At 42.8% G+C, this 22,801-nt stretch overlaps 1 protein-coding gene and 1 pseudogene across 1 annotated transcript in view; one reads left to right on the forward strand and one right to left on the reverse strand.

The window, feature by feature from the left end:
• Positions 1–21,175, reverse strand: part of WDFY1 (WD repeat and FYVE domain containing 1) — a 56,784-nt gene extending 35,609 nt beyond the window's left edge. Inside the window, exons 1-2 of the mRNA XM_006170406.3 lie at positions 21,155–21,175; positions 5,666–5,733 (exon numbers count right to left, since the gene is read on the reverse strand). Coding sequence (XP_006170468.1) covers positions 5,666–5,672 — 7 coding nt within the window. The 5' untranslated portion in view covers positions 5,673–5,733; positions 21,155–21,175. The remainder of the gene's footprint in view (positions 1–5,665; positions 5,734–21,154) is intronic.
• On the forward strand, positions 7,208–18,715 carry LOC102500471 (ceroid-lipofuscinosis neuronal protein 5-like; annotated as a pseudogene).
• Positions 21,176–22,801: the final 1,626 nt, after the last annotated feature.

Here is a 22,801-nt window from a genome sequence, read left to right on the forward strand (position 1 = left end):
GGTTCCCAGCACTAGAGTTCTCACTCTATGATGCATGGGAAAGCCACTGTGGGGTTACTTTTCTTCCTCAATCATCAAAAACTCTCCCTTTTGCAATGACACATTCAGCCAGTTCTGTAGTTGTTGAGGTGTGGTAGAAAAGTTTCTCCATCCACAGCAGAGAGAAGTCCCTGGAGAGACATCTGCCCCGTCTCATAAACACACTCCTCCCCCAACCCATGTTCTACCTTCCCTTCTTCTAGAAATCGGAGAATGAATTTCAGAAAGGAGAAACTGTCTCCTGCTAAAAATCAGAATTAAAATGAGATATGAAATGGAACATTTGAAAATAGAAATGCTTGAGTTCTTTCAGGACTTAAGAATTTCAATTAGATGAGGCCAGCAGGTGGTGTGGTGGTTAAGGCACTGGACTCCCACATGGCTGACTGTGGTTTGAGTACTGGACCTGATGGCTTGAAAAGCATGCTGGGTGAGTGTGTGGATGTGCCCAAGATCCAAAGAGAAGAATGGAGGATAAGGGACTGTGGCATAGACATCCTCCCTGGGGGTGATTTCTCACTATCCCTCTCAATGTCTCTCACAGGTGAGGGCAACACCCTATGGCAAAAACCTTAAAAAAACAAATTAGCAATGGAAGCTCCACAATAAGGAAATACATGCCAGGATAGAAACAAGGCAAAACAAAAGAACCTAACTTTACTTTTAAATAAAACTTCTCTTCTTCTTTTAAATAAAAAAGAAAGTCTTCTAAATATAGCCACCATTTGAAAATAGTTTAAAGTTGTCTCTCTACTACCTATGAATTGATATTCTCCATGAAAGGAAGAAAGAAAGTTGTAACATTGATTGTAACCAAAGGAAAGAAAACTCATGATCAGACCTTAAGAACAGTTTAAGTTGCACTCAAGAACTGCAAGTGGAGTTTAAAAGTTTGTGGGAAATGAAATTAAAGTACACAAGTCTGTTTTGGTACAAAATATTTGAAAGCATTCATACTTGTTTCATAATAAATATTTTTTCCATTGATTTTTTTTTTTTAGGAGAGGTTTTTTCACTATATGGCGCGTGCGCTCGCCAGACAGAGAGAAACATAGAGACAGAAAGCGAGATATCACCCCCCAGGGGGGATGGTCACGCCACAATCCCTTCTCCTCCAGTCTCCTCTCGGGATCTTGGGCACGCACGCACACGCGCCCGGCGTGAGTTTTAAGCCACTAGGTCCGGGACGCGAACCGCGGTTGACTATGTGGGAGTCCAGCGACATAGCCATTACGCTAACTGCTGGTTCCCTCCATTGATTTTTTTGAAGTCCCCTTATGTGTAGTTGAAAGGGAAGTAAGTAAATTGTATTCAAAAAAGTTCAAATTAGCTACAAGCCTGGGAACCCTTATCCATCATGTTGATGTAGACTAGAAAGTGCAACTGTGTAAGACTTACAGCCACAAAGATATGTATAACTTTGGGACCAGCAGTTGGCGTAATGGCTATGTCGCTGGACTCCCATGTAGTCGACTGCGGTTCGAGTCCTGAACCTCGTGGCTTAAACTCATGCTGGGAACGTGAGTGTGTGTGCCCAAGATCCCAAGAGGAGAATGGAGGAGAAGGGATTGCAGCATGGCCATCTCCCTGGGGGGTGAGTTCTCACTTTCTATCTCTCTCTTTCTGGACAGCGCATGAGCCCTATAGCAAACACCTCTCAAAAAAAAAAAAAAAGATATATATAACTTCGTACAATCAAAATTCCATTTTCTTTCAATTCTTTTAGTGCCTAACCCTTTTAACTAACTACATCAAAATGTAAAATCCTTTTCTGTAAAAATTACAATGTTTGGAGTAAATTTATAAGGTTAGAGAATTTCATTTTTAAAAAAAAAATTATTTAAGGCATGTGTTCTTATGAGAGAGAGATAGAAAGAGAGAGAGAGAGAAAGCAAACCAGCTGGGGCCGGCAGGTAGCGTGGTGGGTAAGGGCGCTGGACTCCAACAACTGGTTCAAGTCCTGGACCTGATAGCTTGCTTTCTCACTTTCCATCTCTCGCTCTCTCTCCCTTTCGCTGACCAAATAAATAAACAAATAAAATAATTCTTTTTTAAAAAAGAAAGAGGGACCAGCAGTTGGCGTAATGGCTATGTCTCTGGACTCCCATGTAGTCGACTACAGTTCAAGTCTCGGACCCAGTGGCTTAAACTCATGCCGGGTGAGTGTGCGTGCGTACCCCAGATCCCAGGAGGAGAATGGAAGAAAAGGGATTACGGCGTGGCCATGCCCCCTGGGGGGTGATTTCCCACCTTCTATCTCTCTGTCTCTTTCTGGCAAGCACAACGTGCCCTATAGCAAAATCCTCTCAAAAAAAAAAAAAAAAAAGCAAGCAAGCGAGCCAGCCACCAGGTTCAGGACTTGAACCACGGTCAGCCATGTGGGAGTCCAGCATCTTAACCACCATGCCCCCTGCTAGACCCAAGACTAGAGAATTTTTATATTTAAGAAAGAAAGAAGGAAAAGCTTCCCTGGTTTGTTTTGTATAGAATGATGGCATGGTTTTTTTCCTGAATATTTCTATTGAGACAAGCAATACGAAGTTTAAAAAGAAGGGGAGGGGTTGGATAATCATGTAATTTTATTAACAAGCAAAAACAAATCATCTTTCAAATCAGTGGACCTTTGAAAAGACATCACTGCAGTCCAAATCATATGTTTAAAACTCCGGATTAGACCAGAAGGCCAATTTCAGTCTGCCGCATGATTTGTTAATAAAGGCTTTTTGTTCCTTTGGAACACAGCCAGGCCCTTTCCTTTACGTGCTGCTTACGGCTGCTTTCAGGCTACTACAGCAGAGCTGAGCAGTTGCCACAGAAGCAAGTTGGCCCATAGAGTCTAAATATTTACTGTCTGGCCCAAGGTGGAAGAGGTCCATGGACCCATCCTGTAACCGTACTGGTGACGTTGCAGAGTCAGGTGTAGACTGGAATTCCAGCCACTGCAATTGACTTAACCTTTCTGGCTTCAGTTTCCTCATCCATAAAATGGTAAAAATATCATTTGCCCTACATAGCTGTGATGACTTAATAAAATTCTACTATTTTTAAAAAAGGCATGAAGCACATAGTAAATACAGAAACTAAGAGTTACCATTTTCTTCAGCTACAGCAGGTAATGGAAGTTACTTCTGCTATCCAAGGCAATGCTACAGAATAAAACTGAACTGCACATAGCAATATATGAAGATGCAGCTTACTGTTCCCTGTCGGGTCACAAGAAAAAGGTTATATTGCTAGCTAACCACTAAAACATCCTAAATGGAGTAATGTGTTAGAACCAACAAGGCACCCTTCTCATACTTTTCATTTTGAAATAAAAGTTATTCTAAAAGAGACGAACAGTTATTTCTCCTAGTCCATTCACTCTATTTTTGTGGTATTGCTATAGTTTTATTAGTAAATGAGGGTCCAGAGGGACTAACAAAGAAGCATCTGGAAGCAAGAGACTGAACACGTAAAGATATAAACACACAGGTGTGGGCCATCCACAGCTTTTTCCAGTCACTCCTTCCTGGGCTGGGAACTGTTTGGGGGATAGTGAGCCAAGACAGGGAGGGATGGGAACAGAGAGCCGTGGCCATGTGCCCAGATCTAACAGCCAAGGGAGAGCCCTTCTCCTGCACACATGTCTCCTGCAGGGATGGGGTGCCCTGGGAGAGAAACTAGCTACAAAGCTATACTACATATCAGGTGGAATCCAAGTTCAGTTATTCAGGAATAACTGAACCAAATATAAGACAAAAGCCATTGCAGTTGCTCTATCTGTTCTAAAGAATGTGAACTCCTGGGATGAAGAGTCAAGGAAATTAAGCTATGACTAAAATATTAACTACCTAGGAGGGGAGGGCTAAGAGAAAGAACAGCAACAGCTTTAACAAGATTTTCCACAATGACACACATTCCCTAGCACAGGTGGGAGTTCCTCAGGCTGTTGCTTCTTCTTGCTATCAGATCCACCACTGGACTACCCAGAAGTAAGTTAGCCTAATGAAAATTCCCTGTCCCCTTCTCCTTTTGTATTATGTTAGTTGGGTACAGGGTAAGTGTCACACCTCTGCCCTGCTCCAAAAATTCCCAACCAAGTAAGTTTATCACCAGGTTCCAGAAATAACTCCAAGACACTGGATATGTCAAGGTGAGAATGCAGGGTGAGAAAGCAAGACTACGTGTCCACAGAGCCTGCACATGTGGGAAACGAGAACACACCACTGCTTGGCACCACACAGTGTAATCAGGTTTCCGAGCACTCCTCTTCTGTGCTATGTAAAGTTTTATATTTGCTTTTTTATGAAAGTTATTCTTACACCAGTTTTCCAAAGTGTCTATTTCATTTTTATTGAATGATTGTCAAGACAGATGTTGACCAGCCTGCCAAAACTGTTGATAGAAGAGAAGTAAAGCAAATGGGGGCCAGCAGTTGGTGTAATGGCTATGTCGCTGGACTCCCATGCAGTCGACCACGGTTCGAGTCTCGGACCCAATGGCTTAAACTCACGCCGGGTGTGTGTGCGTGCGTGCCCAAGATCCCAAGAGGAGAATGGAAGAGAAGGGATTGTGGTGTGGCCATTCCCTCGGGGGAGGGGGGGTGATTTCTCGCTTTCTGTCTCTCTGTCTCTCTGTCTCTGTCTCTCTGTCAAACACATGCACCCTATAGAAAAAAAACCTCTCCAAACAAACAAACAAAAAAAGTAAAGCAAATAACCATCCTAATAATCACAACTTCTGTGGAAATTATTACAATATTACGAATATTGCACGTATACACCAATGACAGAGGTGCTTGGAGCACTGCCTCATGCCTACTACATATCCTTGAGGGTGCTTCCTCCCTCTCCCTCACCCTCTGTCTCTCTGGAGAGCACACCTGCCCTCTGGCAAACAAACAAAAATGAGAACGTACCTGACTACTAAGAAAACTGACTATTTAGAATGTGCTGTATTGGGAACCAGCAGATGGAGTAATGGTTACGTCGCGGGACTCTCAAGTAGTTGACACACTGTCTCTCTGGCAAGCGCACATGCCCAAGAAGGTGCCAAATCTTGAACCAGATCTCTCAGCAGTACCCAGATGTTTATGGAAAAGTTGAGCAAAAGCCTGTAATAAAGCTGCGAATTGTACAGGAATATGCCCCTTTTCCTCTTTAACTTTTATTAGTTTTGCTCAAGTCAGCTTCAACTAAGCCAGTAGACGCAACTTCCTTCACAAAATGTGTTTTCCTGCAGTTTATTGCAGCCTGTCAGAAATATTAGGCAACTAAGAAACCCATCCCAAATGTAGTAGCATTTTTTTAAGAGAGATTTTTGCTATAGGGCATGTACACTCACCAAAGAGACAGAGAGATAGAAAGTGAGAAAACCCCCCCTTGGGGGGGGGGGATGGCCATGCTGCAATCTCTTCTCCATTCTCCTCTGACTATCTTGGGCAAACACGCACATGCGCCCGGCATGAGTTTCAAGCTTCCAGGTCCGGGACTTGAATAATGGTCTGCCACTCGGGAGTCCAGCAATGTAACTATTCTGCCATCTGCTGGTCCCGTGGTACTAATTTTTAATAGGACATTTTGAAATCTAAATCATCAAAGGCATTGGTAACATATCCCTCCAGTGGAACAATTTGGCTACTCACAGGCCATTGTGTGGTAAATGCTGGGCCAGTACTGACCACTGTCTCTTTTCAGCCATACGCGGATGGTTCTGGAGAAAGGAAAGAAAAAATGAGTGCTCTTCAGTAATTTTATCTTCTTTGTGTTTGTGTTTAAGGAAAACTTAATCATTAATTCAAAAACGTTTTTTCAGTACTCTTTCTTCATTGACCTTATAAAGTTAATCAGTTGGACAAATACACATATACACATATACATACATATAGCATATAGTACATTATACATAGTTACATACAATAACACCATATGTGGTAAACTACATGGCACCCAGGATCCAAGATTTCAGATAACTTTAGTAATATGCAAAGGTTCATTGCACAACAATACCCAAAAATTATTAACTGCTTTGCTTAGTAAAAGTGCATTACGGGAACTTGGCCACTGACTGAGCCCTCTGTGGAAAGCAGAGAAAATGAAAAGACCATGCTCCTGGAGAAGTGGGAGAGAGGAAGGAAGAGCAGCATCGGTGTCACAGCTTCGCTTGTTCACCCAGAGTTCTCAGTCCTCATACCTGTAGGAGGAAACTATTCCTCCACATCCCCAGTCCCCTCTTTCATCAGAACACACACAGGGCAGTGAGGAAATCCTGTGCATATGCAGGAAACTGACAAAAGACCCACAGGCCAAAGTTAAATACTTGGATCCGTTACCGGAGAGCAGCAAGAATGTTGAGACCTCGGCTCTTCATCTTCACCGCAGAGTCCCCGAGCTCTGTCTTCCCTCCCTCTCCCCTCCTGCAGCCCCAGCTAGCAGTGGGTCCTGGGGCTGCAGGAGGGAAGATGGAGGGAAGACAGAGCTCGAGGGCTCGCAGCTTTGCCTCTGAAATCACTCCTTAACTAGCCTGCTGTCCCCACTGCTAGCCGTCAGTTATTTTTGTAGTTCCAGGCACAACACAGATCATGGCACACAGTTCTTACCCACTGAATAAATGTTTACCTTACACTAGACTGTATTAAGACTAAATGCTGATACTATATGCTCTCAGTTCTTTGAAGTTCAAGATAAGTAAAACTGATCTATGGGGATAAAAAGCAGAATAGTGGATACTTCTGGAGGAAAAGGATAGAAGGCAAAAGGATGGAAGGAAACTTCCCACAGGAATCATGAGGTTCTGGGTACCATGAATGTATGCATTTGTCAGAACTTGTCCAATTATACTTAACATCTGTACAGATTAAGGTATACACAGGAATGATGAGGTTCTGGGAGTCGGTACCATGAATGTATGCATTTGTCAGAACTTGTCCAATTATACTTAACATCTGTACAGATTAAGGTATATTATTACGAGAAAATAAAAGCTAAAAGTTGACCATCACTCATCCCAATAAATAGGAAAACCTAGCTCCACAGTGAGTGTAATACTATTTTGTACATGAATGAGAATCAAGCCTTAGGGTTAAGTACAATTTGATCAAACCTGCAGATCCAACTACCAGGTAATAGAAATACAGAGGCTAGAGGGACATATCCATCACCACCACAAGGTTGCATTCACGAAAAGCATGACTCAGCAATGGCTACGGACAAATGCCCTGGTTTCTTCTACAAATAGTTCACTAGTAGAGAAAAACAGAGGTGGAGGACAAGTCCATGAATAAAGAGGCTTAAGAGAGATATCAAATAGTTATGTGCAGACTTATTTGGATCCTGATCCAAACGAACCATGAATCAACGCATTATCATCATGAAAACCCTAGAAATGAGAACACTGACAATAGTTAATGACATTCTAAAAATTACTGCTCAGTTTTACAATCTCATTTCTGTAATTTCTGATTTACATATAATCATGGTATATCTTTGTGGGGTGCAGTATGATTTTTATACAGCCATGTCCTCAGTACGTAGTAATCATATCACACCCATCATCTTCAGCTTTAGCATTACATTAAGTTGTACACATTCCAAGTTCACTCCACTGGTTTATTTTAGAAGTTTATATTTAAAAAACTACTGTTTATTTCTTTAGGTGTGATAATGGGATCTCTCTTTTGGTTTATTTCTAAGAAATAAACAATAACTCCTAAACATCACACTGGCCCTCAGTTGTCACCCTCTGCATGACCACCACAAGCTCATCATTCACCCACAGGAGCCTCCTCTCTCGTGACTAGCGGATGCCTGCTTCCCTCTGGGTCCCCTCCACTATGCTGACTGCCAGCTGCAGCTCCCAGGAGCCACTTGCAACACGCTGCTCCTGTGCTCAGAATCCACCACTGGTTATCTCAAATCTGAGGCAACAACTGACAAACTTAGTTCCTAGGACTCATCAACTCAGACCCTGGATCCCAGTGAGTTGTCATTCTCAAATTTCCCAAATGCACCCAGCTCAGGTGATGCCCTAACTCTATCTGCTCAGTACCCTACCAAGAATACTTCTCTCCAGATGGTGGTTTTCGAAGTCTTATCACAGAATCAATCCCATTTCAGCCCAAGTCCCCTTTAAGAGAATCCATGGAGGGCTGGCAGGTGACATGATAGTTAAGGCATTGGACTACCACATAGCCAACCATGGTTCAAGTCTTGAACCTGGTGGCTTGGTTTCTCACTTTCCCTTTCTCTCTCTAGTAAAAATTATAAAATAATAATAACAAATAAAATTAAATAAATGCATAATTCTTAAAAAAAAAAAAGAATCAATGGAAATTTATAACAGTAATCCTTAGGACTGGACCACTAATATGTTATGTTGACTGTATTCCATATCACTGAAATCAGTATACTCATAGATACATTTCAAGATGGATGAAGCCAAAAAAGCCATAACAAATGAGAAACCAACTCTCAGCCAGACACAAAATCTGCTGAGGGATTACATCTCTACATATATTTAACAAAAGCTAAGACACCTGAAGATCAAGGCACCATGCAGAGCCACTTCCAGCTCACTGGCTTCACTTGGACAAGGACTACAAAGGGGTTAAACCGACAGCTACAGGTCTGTTAAGTTTATTTAGGTCTCAGGAAGAACAGAATGTCTGCACATTCTGAAGCCCTTCAGTCCCAAAGGCCTTGGGTTGTGAACGTGTAGGCAGCTCAAAGGATACAGTGGCACAAGTTCTTCCCTCTGTACCCTTGAAAAGGACAATATTCAGATATCAGAGAACTGTTGTGAGGAGGAAATCCTACAGGTTTGTCTCTTCAAATCAATTATTTAACCTGGAGCCAAATTTTAATTCAACAGCTTCAGAATAGTATTTGAAGTAGCCCAAGGTCTAAAGGGAAGCTACCTAGACGCAGGCATTTCTAAACACAGTATTATTTCCTTGGAGGACAAATACCCACACAAAATTTGGTCTGTATAAATGAACTCATGCTAGAACCCAATTAACAAAGCTGGAAATTGGCAAGACTTACATGACCTCTTCCAGAGTGTTATTTGAAACTATTTATCACATCCTGGCTAAGAAAAGGACATCACTGTTGAGGAATCAGGTTCCAAATTAGGCACATGACCTCGATAGGGGACTCTTCCTCTGAATTCATACCTTCTATCTGGAATTCCCTTCCATATCTTTTTTCTTTTCCCTTTTTATTACTATGTTTTGCTGTTCCTGATAAAGCATGTGTGTGCACAAGTGACAGAGAGCTAAAGAGAGATGAGCATCCCCACAGGGTCTGGTACCACTGTGATCCCCTTCCTCCAGTTCTCCAGACCATCAGATCTTGGACACCCACATGTGTGCCCAGTATGTTTCAAGATGACGGAGCCAGGGATTTGAACCATAATCTCCCTGTGTGATCCAGCTTCTCTTGAGCAATACATACCACTGTGTCATGGAGAGGGACCCACATCTCCTTCACTCTTGTTGGACCCTGCTAAATAAAACCATCCACTTCAAAGATTAAATAAACAAACCGATGTTGGGCATCTGTAGCCTAGTGGCTAAGGGAGCCAGATCCCATATCCAAGTTCATGGCACTTTGAATCCCGCCCTAGCATGTATTGCTTGAAAAAAAAATGCCAGTGCCAGTTATTTTCCAAAATCCTAACAGGATGGAGAAAAGGAGAAGGGATTACAATCTGACACACCCATTGGAAGTGCTTTCTCCCTCTTTCTGTCCCTTGCCGGTGAGCACACAAGCCCTCAGACAATTAAAAAACAAACAAAAATAATGTTAAGTTTAACTCTAAACAGTCTAGCACTCCCAAGAACCTATGCATTAAACAGTGTTGCCTAATTCCTATGAATAATACAGGAATTTATTTTGTATTATGTTCAGAATACTTCTCATGTCATGATCTTAAAGATAAGCTAAAGTCAGGGAACTCATTCGACAGATTCTAGCCTCAAAAGATTTATTATTCAGTAAATTAGAAGCCAAATTCTCAGTGCAGTAAGCTGAATGCAACACAATAACAGTTTAGTAATATGTTACAGGAGAAAACTATTAAGACTCTAGGATGAGGAGGCGGGCGGGCGCCAAGGTTGCGTCCGACCGCGGGACATCGCGGGCCCTTCTGGGCTGTGCGTGTCCCCCCTGGGGCCCTGCTAGGCCAGCGGCGGCAGGGAGCCGGGCGGGGGGGCGGCGGGCGGGGGCCGGGGGGGCCCTCTCCTCAAAAGTCTGAGTTTCATTCACGGGACCTCCTCCTCCCAGCATTTACATCCTAACATGCCATCTCTTTCCATTTGCTCCTGCAGCTGAGTTATGCTGCTACTTTTTCTCTGTTACCTCCAGGTAACTTTTTTAGTTCTCGATACTAGCTTCAATTATTCTGCATATTCAGATCTCTCTAATGTGTGATTTCTAGTTTTCCAACTGGTATAGAATTCTGCTATGTGTCAAGTAATGAACTAGGCCAATTATACTATTTACACTTTTTAAAAAAAATAAAATCCAATGTGGTAGATAAAAACCACCCTTTTAATGATTAAGAAGTTTAAACCTTAGAAGGGTTAAATAATTTTCCCAAGGTTATGGAGATGCCCATGATACCTCCAGGATTCAAATCTATCTCATCATAAAGGCTTCACTCTCTGTCACAAGTAATATTATACTTGGACAAAGGACTTTGAAAGGAAAGAGAGACTTTTGCCATTACTCCCGGCTAAAACCAGGATAACATGTGTCACTTTAAATAATTTCATTTTAATGCATTTAAAACTAGAAAGCATCTGATATTTTAAAAATGCATTGAAAAGCTAGTGCTTACAACAATCTTCTTCATGATTGGATGATATACCATATTTTGATAAATTATAAATATCTTCCTACCAAAACTAACATTGTAATCATTGAGTTCTGGTAGACATTGAAGGCTAAAGGGGTAGAAAAATAACTTGGCCTGAAGAATTCTATAAATATGATTTCAATGCTTATAATAAAGTATTGGAATTTACTGTCTGCTTGACTTCTTAGTGATGTATGTGGTGACCTTTCAACACCAAGCACAGGTTCGTCAAATGTGGAACATTAGAGTTCTTACATGCAAGATATAACATCTTATGCTTGGCAATATTTTGCTTTGTCTTTTCCCTTTTGGAAGATTTATAATAAAAAACAAAGTATAAAAAAAAAAAAAGGAGGGAGAAGAGGATAAAGACAGCAGTGAACAATAGAGAGGCAGGATGTTAATGAGAAATAGATATGGTTTATTACCTGTTGATGATGACATGTATAGTATTCTCAACTGAACCGGTCTGGGAAATATTTCATGATGGGTGAAGTCTCTTTAATAAGCAAAATGAGAAATAGTGATTGACTGTTTAAAAAATTATAATAATAATTATTGGGAAAAGCATGGAAAAGATATTGAATGATAAAGCGGGGAGATTGATATCTCTGTATTGACTGACATGCATGGCATTCCCTTTTGAAAAAGCAATGGAAGTCAATGTAAAGTTATATGTAATCTAGTGTAATAGAAAGAAGATTATGATGATAATAAAATAAAAAAAAAAGACTCTAGGATGATATTAATAAACCACCTGATCGCTAAAATGTCAAGATCAAATGGCTTTATTTTTACAGAAACCATAATATTTTCTGCCTAGATAAATGTCTAAGCTGTTCTCTCCACTAAAATAAAACAGCTCATTTTTTCCTTTAATATTTTGAAAACTTTACACCTACACACTTAAACTCATTTTATATATTTTTTTCTGCTGCTTTTTCTAGTGGCTGGATTTTCTTTGATATTCCAAGACTATGTCAATCTGAAAAAAATAAATAAATAAATAAATAAATAAAACTTTCCTTAAAACTACAACCTTCGAAGCATGCTCATTTTTTCCAAGCCCTATTTTAAGTTGTTTTTAAAAAATAGCCTGATATTTTCCAAAAGGTACCTAGAAAGGAAGTGTGTCCACTTCTGTCAATGCCTACATAAATGTTTTTCAAACTTCCCCATGCTACTCTCCTTGTGGAGAGAGGGCTTTTACCATCAATCTCTTTCCCCCTCCTAGTCAGCAGAGCAGGGATTGGACTAGTGCCATGATACAGCAGTAATGGACCGCTCAAGAGAAGCAGGATCCCACATGGTGACTGCAGTTCAAAACCTGCTCCATCAGCCTGAAACACACCAGGTCCACATGCGCATGTCCAAGATCCAATCGGATAGAGGGCAGGAGGAAGGGGACTGGGGCAAGGCAAGACCCTACTTCTTCCTCTCTCTCCCTTTTTCTTTCACTTTCATATATGTAGACATGGCTCTATCATAAATAAAGAGGCTTGGAAACTTACATATAGATGCGATAGCTTCTGTGGGCACTTCACACTACAGTGTTATTCATACATAACGCCAGTGCATGCATACCACTATCATTACCTTATTTGTTCATTATTGTTCAGCACTGTAGATGACCCATTTATTTTCCAAATAAATAAAATGCCAAGGTTTGATCCTATTTTAAATATTTCATGTTAAAATGTTTCTAATAATTATGTTTTGCTGTGCAAAAGGATAAGCAGAGAACAACCCAAAATGAAAATAAAATGCCATTTTTAGGGCACTCATCCTTTTTTTGTTAGCACTGCAAACTAGAACTAACCCTCTGGTAAAACAAAACAAACATATCTAAATCTTTGGCAAAGTTTTGCATCACAGAATGAGAAACACCTGGCACATACTCACTAATAATCATTATAATGACAACAAAAATAATAGTACATTTTGATTCAGGAATTCCAGGCTTGGCAATCAGTTTGGAAGAAATTACATAAAAACAAACGAACAAACTATACATTAAAAACAGTTCAGGCCAGCACGTGGCTTGGTGGTTAAGGCAGCTGGATCTCACATACCCAACCACATGTTTCAAGTCTCAGATCCAGTGGCTTGACACACATACCAGACACACATCAGTGCGTGCCCAAAATCCCTCAAGGAAAAAGTTGGAGAAGAAGGGACTGTGGCATGACTGTGCCTCATGGGGAGTGCCTTCTCACTTTCCCCCTTTCTATCTCTGTCTATTAAGCATATGTGCCTTCTGGCAAATAAAAAAAAATCATATAAGCTTTATTTAAAGAGTAAAAATTGGCAGAGAATGTTAAATAATAAATGAGTTAATTTAGCAATTTATGTAGTCATTAAAAATAGTTACAATGGGACCAGCAGATGGTGTAAAGGTTACATTGCTGGACTCCCATGTGGTTGACCACGGTTCAAGACCTGGATCTGGCAGCTAAAAACTCACACCAGGCACATGTGCATGCGTGTTGAGGATCCTGAGAGCAGAATGGAGGAGAAGGGATTGCAGCGCAGCCATACCCCAAACCCCAATCCCCACCATGAGGGTGATTTCTCACTTTCTGTCTCTCTGGCAAGCACACGTGCCCTATAGGAAAAATCTCTCTTAAAAAAAAAAAAAGTTATGAACAGGCTAGCTCCATAGCACAACAGTTAAGAGCTACACATAGAAAGTTGGATCCCATATAGCATACCAGGGTTCAAATTCCAGCCTCGCAACATGAAACATATGTCAGGTACATGCACACCTGTACCCCAAATCCCAACAGAATGGAGAAATGGAGGACAAAGGCTTGTAGGACGATTATGCCCTATGGGGGAGAGGGGTCCTTCTCTTTTGTGTTCTCTCTCTAGTAAGTACGTGCATCCTCTAGCAAGTTGTGAAGATGTGGAGCCATGAAAAGATGTTTATAAAATGTTTAGTATTTTTGCAAAGCACAATATAAAATTGCATAACTAAATTATGTATCCATGCTGCATCAGGAGGGGCAGGGCAGATGGGGAGGGTGGTAAGAGGTGGAAGGTGAGGAGGAGGCTGAGGGACGGGAGAACAGTAGGTGTGCAGACCTCCCCAACGAGCTGACTATTACACACCTTTTAACAAGCACCAGGACATTTCAGAGTCCATTTAGTTGGATTTTCATGTGTGGCTTTTGAAAAGTCTAACATAAAGATGCTTCACTCCTAAAAGTGTACCTGCTAAAGTGCCACCACTGAAAGCAGAGGGGCTCGAGCCTGTAACAGAAGCTGTATCTCAAGCTCTTTCAACAGAAAGCACCAGAATCAGGCAATTTCAAATATGGCGGAACTGCCTATCTTTTTTGTTTGTTTGTTTGTTTTTAGATATTTGCCATAGAGCCATATGCCCTGTGGAGGGGAAGGGAAGGCAGTGAGAAATCACCCCCTGGGAAGCATGGCCACACCCCAATCCCTTCTCCTCCATCCTCCACTCAGGATTTTGGGCATGTGTGCACAGCATGCACACACACACATCTGATGTGTTTTTCAAACCACCAGATCTGAGATTTGAACCACGAAGCTGGCCATGTGAGATCCAGTGCCTTAACCACCACACTACCTGCTGGCCCTGCTTGTCTGTGTTAGTGCTGCAGACTCCAGAGGCTTCAGCTGTACATCATGGCAGATCCTCACTCAATCTGTGGCCAGTGCTGGCCATCAACATGAACTCGTGCCTTGGGTCTGAGCCTGGGGCATGTTCTGCCCTTAGTAAGTCTACGAGGGGGGCCCAGCACATCTGTGGAGGTCGATGTAGAGGAGGTGGGAAGCCCAGGTGCGGACAGGGAGGTGCCTAGGTGCACAGGACTGTGGCAGTATCATTTCCAAAGGAGCAGCGAGCAGAGGGCAGGGCTATCAGAGCTGGGCAAAGCAATCAGACACAGGAAGACAGGAAAAGAGAAGCCACTACCCAGAGCACCGGGCCTGAAAGACACCAGACAACACATGGTGCCTCTCCCTGATCACGCACCCCTACTTAACTGCCCGTAAATTCTCAGCAACGAATCATAGTGGTGCAAACAACCTACTTCCTGCCTTCTAGACACACACATTCATGAAAAGTTTATGGCCTGTTGAGAATGAGATGCCATCCTCCTGGCAAAGATGACAAGTACTTCTGTCTCCATTTTACACTTTAGAATGCAGAAGCAAGGAGACAATCCTAAAATTGTGCAAACCTGCATCAGCACTGCATCAGACTGCCTGACTCCACTTAGTTGTCTCGTCCAATTTTATTCTCTTATAAGACGGTGAAAATGGTGCCAGGGACCAGTCAGTGGCACTGCATCAGCACTGCATCAGACTGCCTGACTCCACTTAGTTGTCTCGTCCAATTTTATTCTCTTATAAGACGGTGAAAATGGTGCCAGGGACCAGTCAGTGGCACCACAGTTAAGTGCATCAGCACTGCATTAGACTGCCTGACTCCACTTAGTTGTCTTGTCCAATTTTATTCTCTTATAAGACGATGAAAATGGTGCCAGGGACCAGTCAGTGGCACCACAGGTAAGGAAACTGGATCTCACATAGCCAAGTGTATAGTTCAAGTCCTGGACGACGCAGCTTGAGAAACATGCCAGGTACAAGTACAGGCATGCCCAAAATCCCAAAAGGAGAAAGGACAAAAGAAGGGACTGTGGCATGGCCATCTGTCACTCCCCTGTCCCCACCCTACCTCTGTCCCATGAGCCCATGTGCCCTACAGCAAGCTAAAAAGAATAAAAACAAAAGCAAGCAACAACAACAACAACAAAAATAAAAAACCACAGTGGCTGACAGAGATGTGATGATAGAACACAACACTCTGAGGCTAACCACGTGGGAAGGCTCTGGGCTCACATCCTAGACCTCTGAGTATGACAGGCATCCCCATGCCCATAATCCCGAGTGGGCTGAGGCCGGCCGCGGAGTGCAGTGACAGTACCCTGGTCAGAGGTGATGTCTCTCTATCTCTTTCTCGCTCACTCATGGAAGAAATAAATAAACTTTTAAAAATGTACATAAAAAGAAGATAATGAATTCACATCTTAAAACATTACAAACATAATTCAAGGCCAGTGATGTGGCTTAGTGGTTAAGGGAGCCAGATTCTACATGGCCAACTGGGCAGTCCAAATCTCAGCCCCTGCAGCTTGAAAAACATGCTGGGTACATGTGCATGGATGCCCCAAACCCCAGCTAGCTGGAGAAGTGGAGGAGAAGACACTGCAGTGTGACAATGCCCAGTTGAGAAGTGGCTTTCTCCCTCTCCCTCTCCCTCTCACTGTCTCTGGTGACCACACACATCTTCTGGAAACTTAAAAGAAAAGCAGTTTATATGGCAAATCATAAGCACAATATTTTTCTAAGAAGGCTTTTTAGGGGCCAGCAGGCTAGCCCCTCTGGTTCACATGACTGGCTAAAGAGCTGGACTCCCATATGGCTGACAGTGGTTCGAGTCCAAGAACCTGCGGCTTCAAACTCATGCCAGGAGCTTATGCGTGTGTGCCCAAAATCCCAAGAGGAGAATGGAGACGAAGAGATTGCAGCGTGACCATCCCCCCAAGTGGTGATTTTTCACTTCCGGTCTCTCTGCCTCTCTGCTGAGTGCAAGGGCATTACAGCAAAAATCTCTCTCAGAAAAAAAAAAAGGCAGCTTTTCAGAAAACTCCACATTTTACCCTCTAGGGCAGTAATTCCTAAACAGTAACAAAGCATTAAATTACTTTTCCCCCAAAATAAATCCAGAGTGTGAGAAAGTCTAAGTCTAATATCAAAGCTCTCACTTTATTCAAAGAAATCCTGACTTCTGTGCTAAACAGGAATGGTGATCCTAACAAAATCTCTCACCACCTAAAGGTCTAGATCTGGTTGAATCTACAGCACATAACACAGTATGTAACTGCTTATGGTACATAAATTGCAAAATAAATAAATAAGACAGCTTCATTATCCCTCCCTGTATACAGGCTCCTCATGCTGTGGCTCTGCAGCTCTTCCCACCAAGGATGGGGTCTATTTCTCGACACTTGAATATGGGCTGGCTGGTGATGCTTTGGCTCCCGGAAGGTGACTGAGGCGACAGCATGCCAGCTCTGAGAAGAGGCCATGCCAACTCTCGCTCCCTCCCTTGGAAGCCTGGCACGTCATGTGAACCAGAGGGGCAAGCCTGCTGGAGGATGAGCGGTGACGGGGCAGAGAGCCCAACTGTCCCTGCTGACTCCATCCTTGGCCAGCCTGTAGCTAGCTAACACTCAAATGTGTAAGAGATCGGCTGAGGTCAACAGAGGTGATCCACAGCTGGCAACGGCATGCATGAGCCTGGCTGAGGCCAGAGGACTCCCCAGGGGACCCATGGGCTCATGAGCAGAGATAAGTACCTGATGTTTTAAGCTGGAGTTCCAAGAGGTTTGTTACGTAGCAAGGGCTAATATGCAATGCTGTCCGTGCCAAGTGCACTGCAAACCTTTAAGAATACGTAGGGATCTGGCCACAGACTTACAAATAAAAAGAGCACTTGGCATTTATTGAGTGCCCAGAGATTTCAAAGTACTTAGTAAACACATAACTCTACTTTAACTTTTTTTTTAAATAATTATTTTCTTAAACTTTTTTATTTATGTATTTTAATTTGACCAGAGAGGAACAACGAGAGAGAAAAAGTGAGAAAGCAAGCCGCCAGGTCTGAGATTCAAACGGCGCTTGGCCTTGTGGGAGTTCAGCGCCCTTGACCATGACACCACCTGCTGGCCCAAAACTCTACTTTAACTCTTAATTGAAATACAGGAAAGGGGGTCAGAGGGCGGGCGGTATGGCACTGGGCTCTGTGGCTGCTCTGGCTGACGGTGGCCTGGGCTGGCTGTGGGCCTCAGGTGGCCTCTCCCGGCATCACTGGCTAGTGCCCTACAAACACTTTTCATTCCGTCCTGAGCCAGGTCCTTATTGTCAAGCTAAGTACACTTTCTGTCCAACTGGATCACCTATCCCAGTTATGAAGAGTGATGACATCATTGAAGTCTTTCGATTACAAACCCCAGTGTAGGAATTTAGATATGGAGACCTCCCGGGCCACTTTACAATTATGCATGATGCCATTGGATTCCAGAGCACAGAAACTGGTGAGAACTACACGGTGAAGTGGTATGAACTTTTCCAGCTTGGCAATTGCACAGTTCCCCATCTCTGACCTGAAAGGAATGCCCCTTTCTGGTGAAATCAAGGAACTGCCTGCTTTTTTGAAGGAACTGACACTACTCACTGGAAAGAAAAAGGGGCAATAGCTCTAGTAGCTAGCAATCATCTCAGGAGTCACATTTAACAGAATGGCAAAGTGGGTAAAATAAGACAATGAAACAGGGATTTATTGTGAGACATGGACTATCCACGCCAGCCCAGAAAAAGGGGCAGAGACATGGTTTGAATCCTATGATTGTTCCACATTTGTATTAAGGACATATAAGAAGTTGACTGAACTTGGAACAGAGCTCAAGAAGATAGAAACCAACTATACAAGAATATTTCTTTACAGTGGAGAACCTACTTATTTGGAAAATAAAACATTTGTTTTTGGACCAACAGGAAACAAGACTCTTGCTCTAGCCATAAGAAATTTTTATTATCCCTTCAAACCCTAGTTGTCAAATAAAGAATTTCTGTTGAGTCTCTTGGAAATTTTTGATTCAGTGATTATGCATAGACAGTTCTATTTGTTTTATAATTTTGAATATTGGTTTTTACCTATGAAATTCCCTTTTATTAAAATAACATATGAAGAAATTCCTTTACCTCAAAGAAACAAAATATACCCTGGTTTGTGAAACTAATTCTGCTGGTTTGTGTCCCGGACCCAGTGGCTTAGAACTCACGCCGGGCGCGTGTGCGTGCGTGCCCAAAACTCACGCCGGGTGTGTGTGCGTGTGTGCTCAAGATCCCGAGAGGAGAATGGAGGAGAAGGGATTACGGCGTGACCATCCCCCCTGGGGGGTGATTTCTCGCTTTCTGTCTCTCTGTCTCTGTCTGTCTGTCTGGCAAGCGCACGTGCTCTATAGCGAAAACTTCTCAAAAAAAAAAATAAATAAAATAACATATGAAGAAATTCCTTTACCTCAAAAAAACCCAAAATATACCCTGGTTTATAAAACTTAAAAAAGAAAAGAAATACAGGCTCCCCATTACACAGATGCTGATTATAACCTTTCTTTTTTTTTAAAAAAAAACATTTTATTTATTCATCATTCTGTGAGCTGACAGGCTAAGTTGAACAGTCCCTTCCTTCCTTCCTTCCTTCCTTCCTTCCTTCCTTCTTTCTTTCTTTCTTTCTTTCTTTCTTTCTTATTTTGCTATAGGGCAATTGCACTCATGGTGATGAGGGGCAGAGAGAGAGAGGATATGAGAAAGCACCCTCCAGGGGAAAAGCCACCAGGGGAAAGCTACGCTACGTCTTTCGGCTCCATTCTCCTCTCAGGATGCACATGCACGTAGCTGGTGTGTTTTTAAAGACACCACGTCCAGAACTTGAACCTGGCAGCAAATTAATCCTTGATCTGCTGAATGATACGCCTGATGACCAGAATAAGTAATGGGACACTTTTTTGTGGTGTCTTCCAGTCTCCTTGTTGGACTCTCCCAAAGAGTTAATGAAAAGCAAAGTTAAAATATACTTTAGGGACTCACCAAAAAAATAAAGCCTCGTTTATGAGGAGACCTCCAAAAGTTCATGGAAAAATCTAATTAAAGCCTGAGTTTATTTTTATTTATTTATTTATTTATTTTTGGAGAGATTTTCGCTATAGGGTGCATGAACTCGCCAGACAGAAAGAGACATAGAGAAGATGTGAGCATGGCAGGACAGACTCAAGCAGGACATCGAAGACTCAGAGAAGCCAATTAATAGGCTGGTGTACTAATTAAGGTTGAAAAGATGACAAGGACAAGCACTGCCTTGACTATGGGTAGGTGTGCAGAAGAGTTGGTCTTGCAGGCTTGAGGGAGCCATCTTCGGAAAGGCCTACTTATGGTCCAGCTGGTGGCATGCTGGTTAGGAAAGCTGAATCCTACATGATCAATCTGCAGTTCAAGTCCCAGACCCAGTGTCTCGAAAACTATGCCAGGCATGTGTGTGTGCATGTCCCAAGTCCCAAAACAAGGGAGAAATGGAAGAGAAGGGATTGTGGATGACTATGCCCCATAGGAGGGTGCTTTCTTACTTTGCCTCTGGAGCATATGTGCCCTCAAACAAATTTAAAAAGAAAAAAAAGAAAGCCCTGCCTGTGAGGCTGTCCCTTGACTAGTGTCTAGGACCTTGGATATCCCGAGGGCTCTCACCATTCACTAACTCACACGTGACTGTGCACAACAGTGTACAAAACATGTGGTCCCATGCACCTGCTTCCTTCTCAGTCTGGGATTCTGGTTTATGCTAAGCTGAGGGTGCCTTCATAAGCAGCCCCCACATCACTAATGAGCTTCTCTATTCCCAGCAAATGCTATTTCATGCGTGTTGTCGTAATTCAGTATTAGCGGAATTGAGCGTGTCCTTTGTGACTCTTGGAAGTCTGTGCCTGGCTTCCTCTGAACTTGGGTCCATGTGTTTTGTGCCCTTTGGCTGCAATCAATCATGCCATGAGTATGTCTACCTGGCATCAGTCCTCCCAGTGAATCAACCAACCTAGTTTTAGTATTCATCATTTACTCAAAGAAAGATTAGGGACCCAGAGACAGTAAGGGAAAGGCTGATGAGGGCACTCACATGGCTGCCATGACTTGTAACCAACCACATGGAAATACGGGTATGACTCAAAGAGTTGTAAAAACAGGTCTGTAACTGATTCCCCAAATGGTACCGCACTATCCAGGAAGGACATTTTTACTTATTCTCACATACACATGCACATACACACATACTAAGAAGAAACCACTTTAGCTTTTGATGAGATTAAAGTAGTTAAACGGAGGGCCAGCAGGCAACACAATGGTTAGAGTGCTGCACTCCCACATGGCCAACCGTGGCCTGAATCCTGGACCTGACAGCTTGAAAATCATGCCGGGAGCATGAGTACATGTACCCAAAATCCCAAGAGGAGACTAGATGAGAAGGGATTGCAGTGTGGCCATCCCCCTGTGGGGGGTGATTTCTCACTTTCTCTCATTGTCTCTCTCAGTGAGCACACATGCCCTATGGCAAAGAAAACAAAAAGGAAAAAAAAAAAGATGTGGGAATGAAAACATCAACCGCTAACACTTGTACAGTGTGCGAGACACAGACCTGTGTGCTTTACGCCCATTGACTCGAGTCCTCGCAGAACCCTGAGTCAGGGACTACTGTTATCTCCACTTCACAGATGGGACTGTGATTCAGAGAGGCTGTCCTGGGTCCAAGGTCACAAAGATGCGATTCAAGGCAGGCGTTCTGGCTCTCAAATCTCGGTGCTTAATTAGGCTATAAAAAGAGGATTTGTAACATAAGGGTTACTCTAACCATAGAGGAATAAATTTCCATGCAGGCTTCCTGTCTAATCATTATTTTATAACACAATTAAAGAGTCTACTTTTAGGCACTGCATGACAACTAAAATACAACACTTCACACCCTGCTTTTCTGTATAAACAACTTCCAGCTATGCCAGGTTTCCTCCAAAGCGTAATACGTAAAATCAAGGTGCTTACCCAGGATTATTACCACAGGAACAACTAGTTAACATAGAAATGTTCCCCAGAACCATCTGAAAATGCCTAGAAATGTCTAGGAGAAACAAATATATTAAATATCTACTATATTACAAAAATAAACTAAAACAATACATAAAAGCGGGTTTTCTATTATTTACCAGCCTAAGTACAACATCCTAAAATATTTTAAACACATGAACTCTTGGACCGAACAAAACTGAATTTTTTTTTTTTTTTTGGAGAGGTTTTTGCTATAGGGCGCGTGCTCTCGTCAGACAGACAGAGAGAGACAGAGAGACAAAGCGAGAAATCACCCCCTGGGGGGGTGGTCACGCCACAATCCTTTCTCCTCCATTCTCCTCTCAGGATCTTGGGCATGCACGCACACATGCCCGGCGTGAATTTTAAGCCACCAGGTCCGGGACACGAACAGCAGTCGACGACGTGGGAGTCCAGCGATATAGCCATTACGCTAACTGCTGGTCCCAAAACTGAATTTTTTTTACAGAACTAATCTTGGCCTACAGCCTTCTGAAGCAATAGTTTAAGCACATTCACCTCTAAACTGCAATTTTCTTTCTTTTCTTTTTTTTTGGAGAAGTTTTCACTATAGGGCGCGTGTGCTCGCCAGACAGACAGAGAGAGACAGAGAGACAAAGCGAGAAATCACCCCCCCAGGGGGGATGGTCACGCCACAATCCCTTCTCCTCCATTCTCTTCTCGGGATCTTGGGCACGCATGCACACGCACCCGGGGTGAGTTTTAAGCCACCGGGTCCGGGACGCGAACCACAGTCGACTACGTGGGAGTCCAGTGACATAGCCATTACGCCAACTGCTGGTTCCCCAATTTTCTTTCTTTAAAATAAAAAAAGTTTGAGATCAGCAGTCGACGTAATGGCTGTGTCGCTGGACTCCCATGTAGTACACTGCAGTTCAAGTCCCGGACCCGGCTGCTTCAACTCATGCCAGATGCGTGTACATGCGTGCCCAAGATACTGAGAGGAGAATAAAGGAGAAGGGTTTGCAGTGTGGCCATCCCCCCTTGGAGGTGATTTCTCGCTTTCAGTCTCTGTCTCTTTCGGGTGAGTGCACATGCCCTATAGCAAAAATCTGCCCACTCCAAAAAAAAAAAAAAAAGAATTACATATTTTATTTATTATATTATCATTACTTTCCATTTGAACAGAGAAAGAGGGAAAGTGAGAAAGCAAGCTACCAGGTCTGGGATTCAAACTGTGGTC

This window comes from Tupaia chinensis, unplaced genomic scaffold (assembly GCF_000334495.1).
Source record: "Tupaia chinensis unplaced genomic scaffold, TupChi_1.0 Scaffold148296_1, whole genome shotgun sequence".
NCBI classification, from domain to species: domain Eukaryota; kingdom Metazoa; phylum Chordata; class Mammalia; order Scandentia; family Tupaiidae; genus Tupaia; species Tupaia belangeri.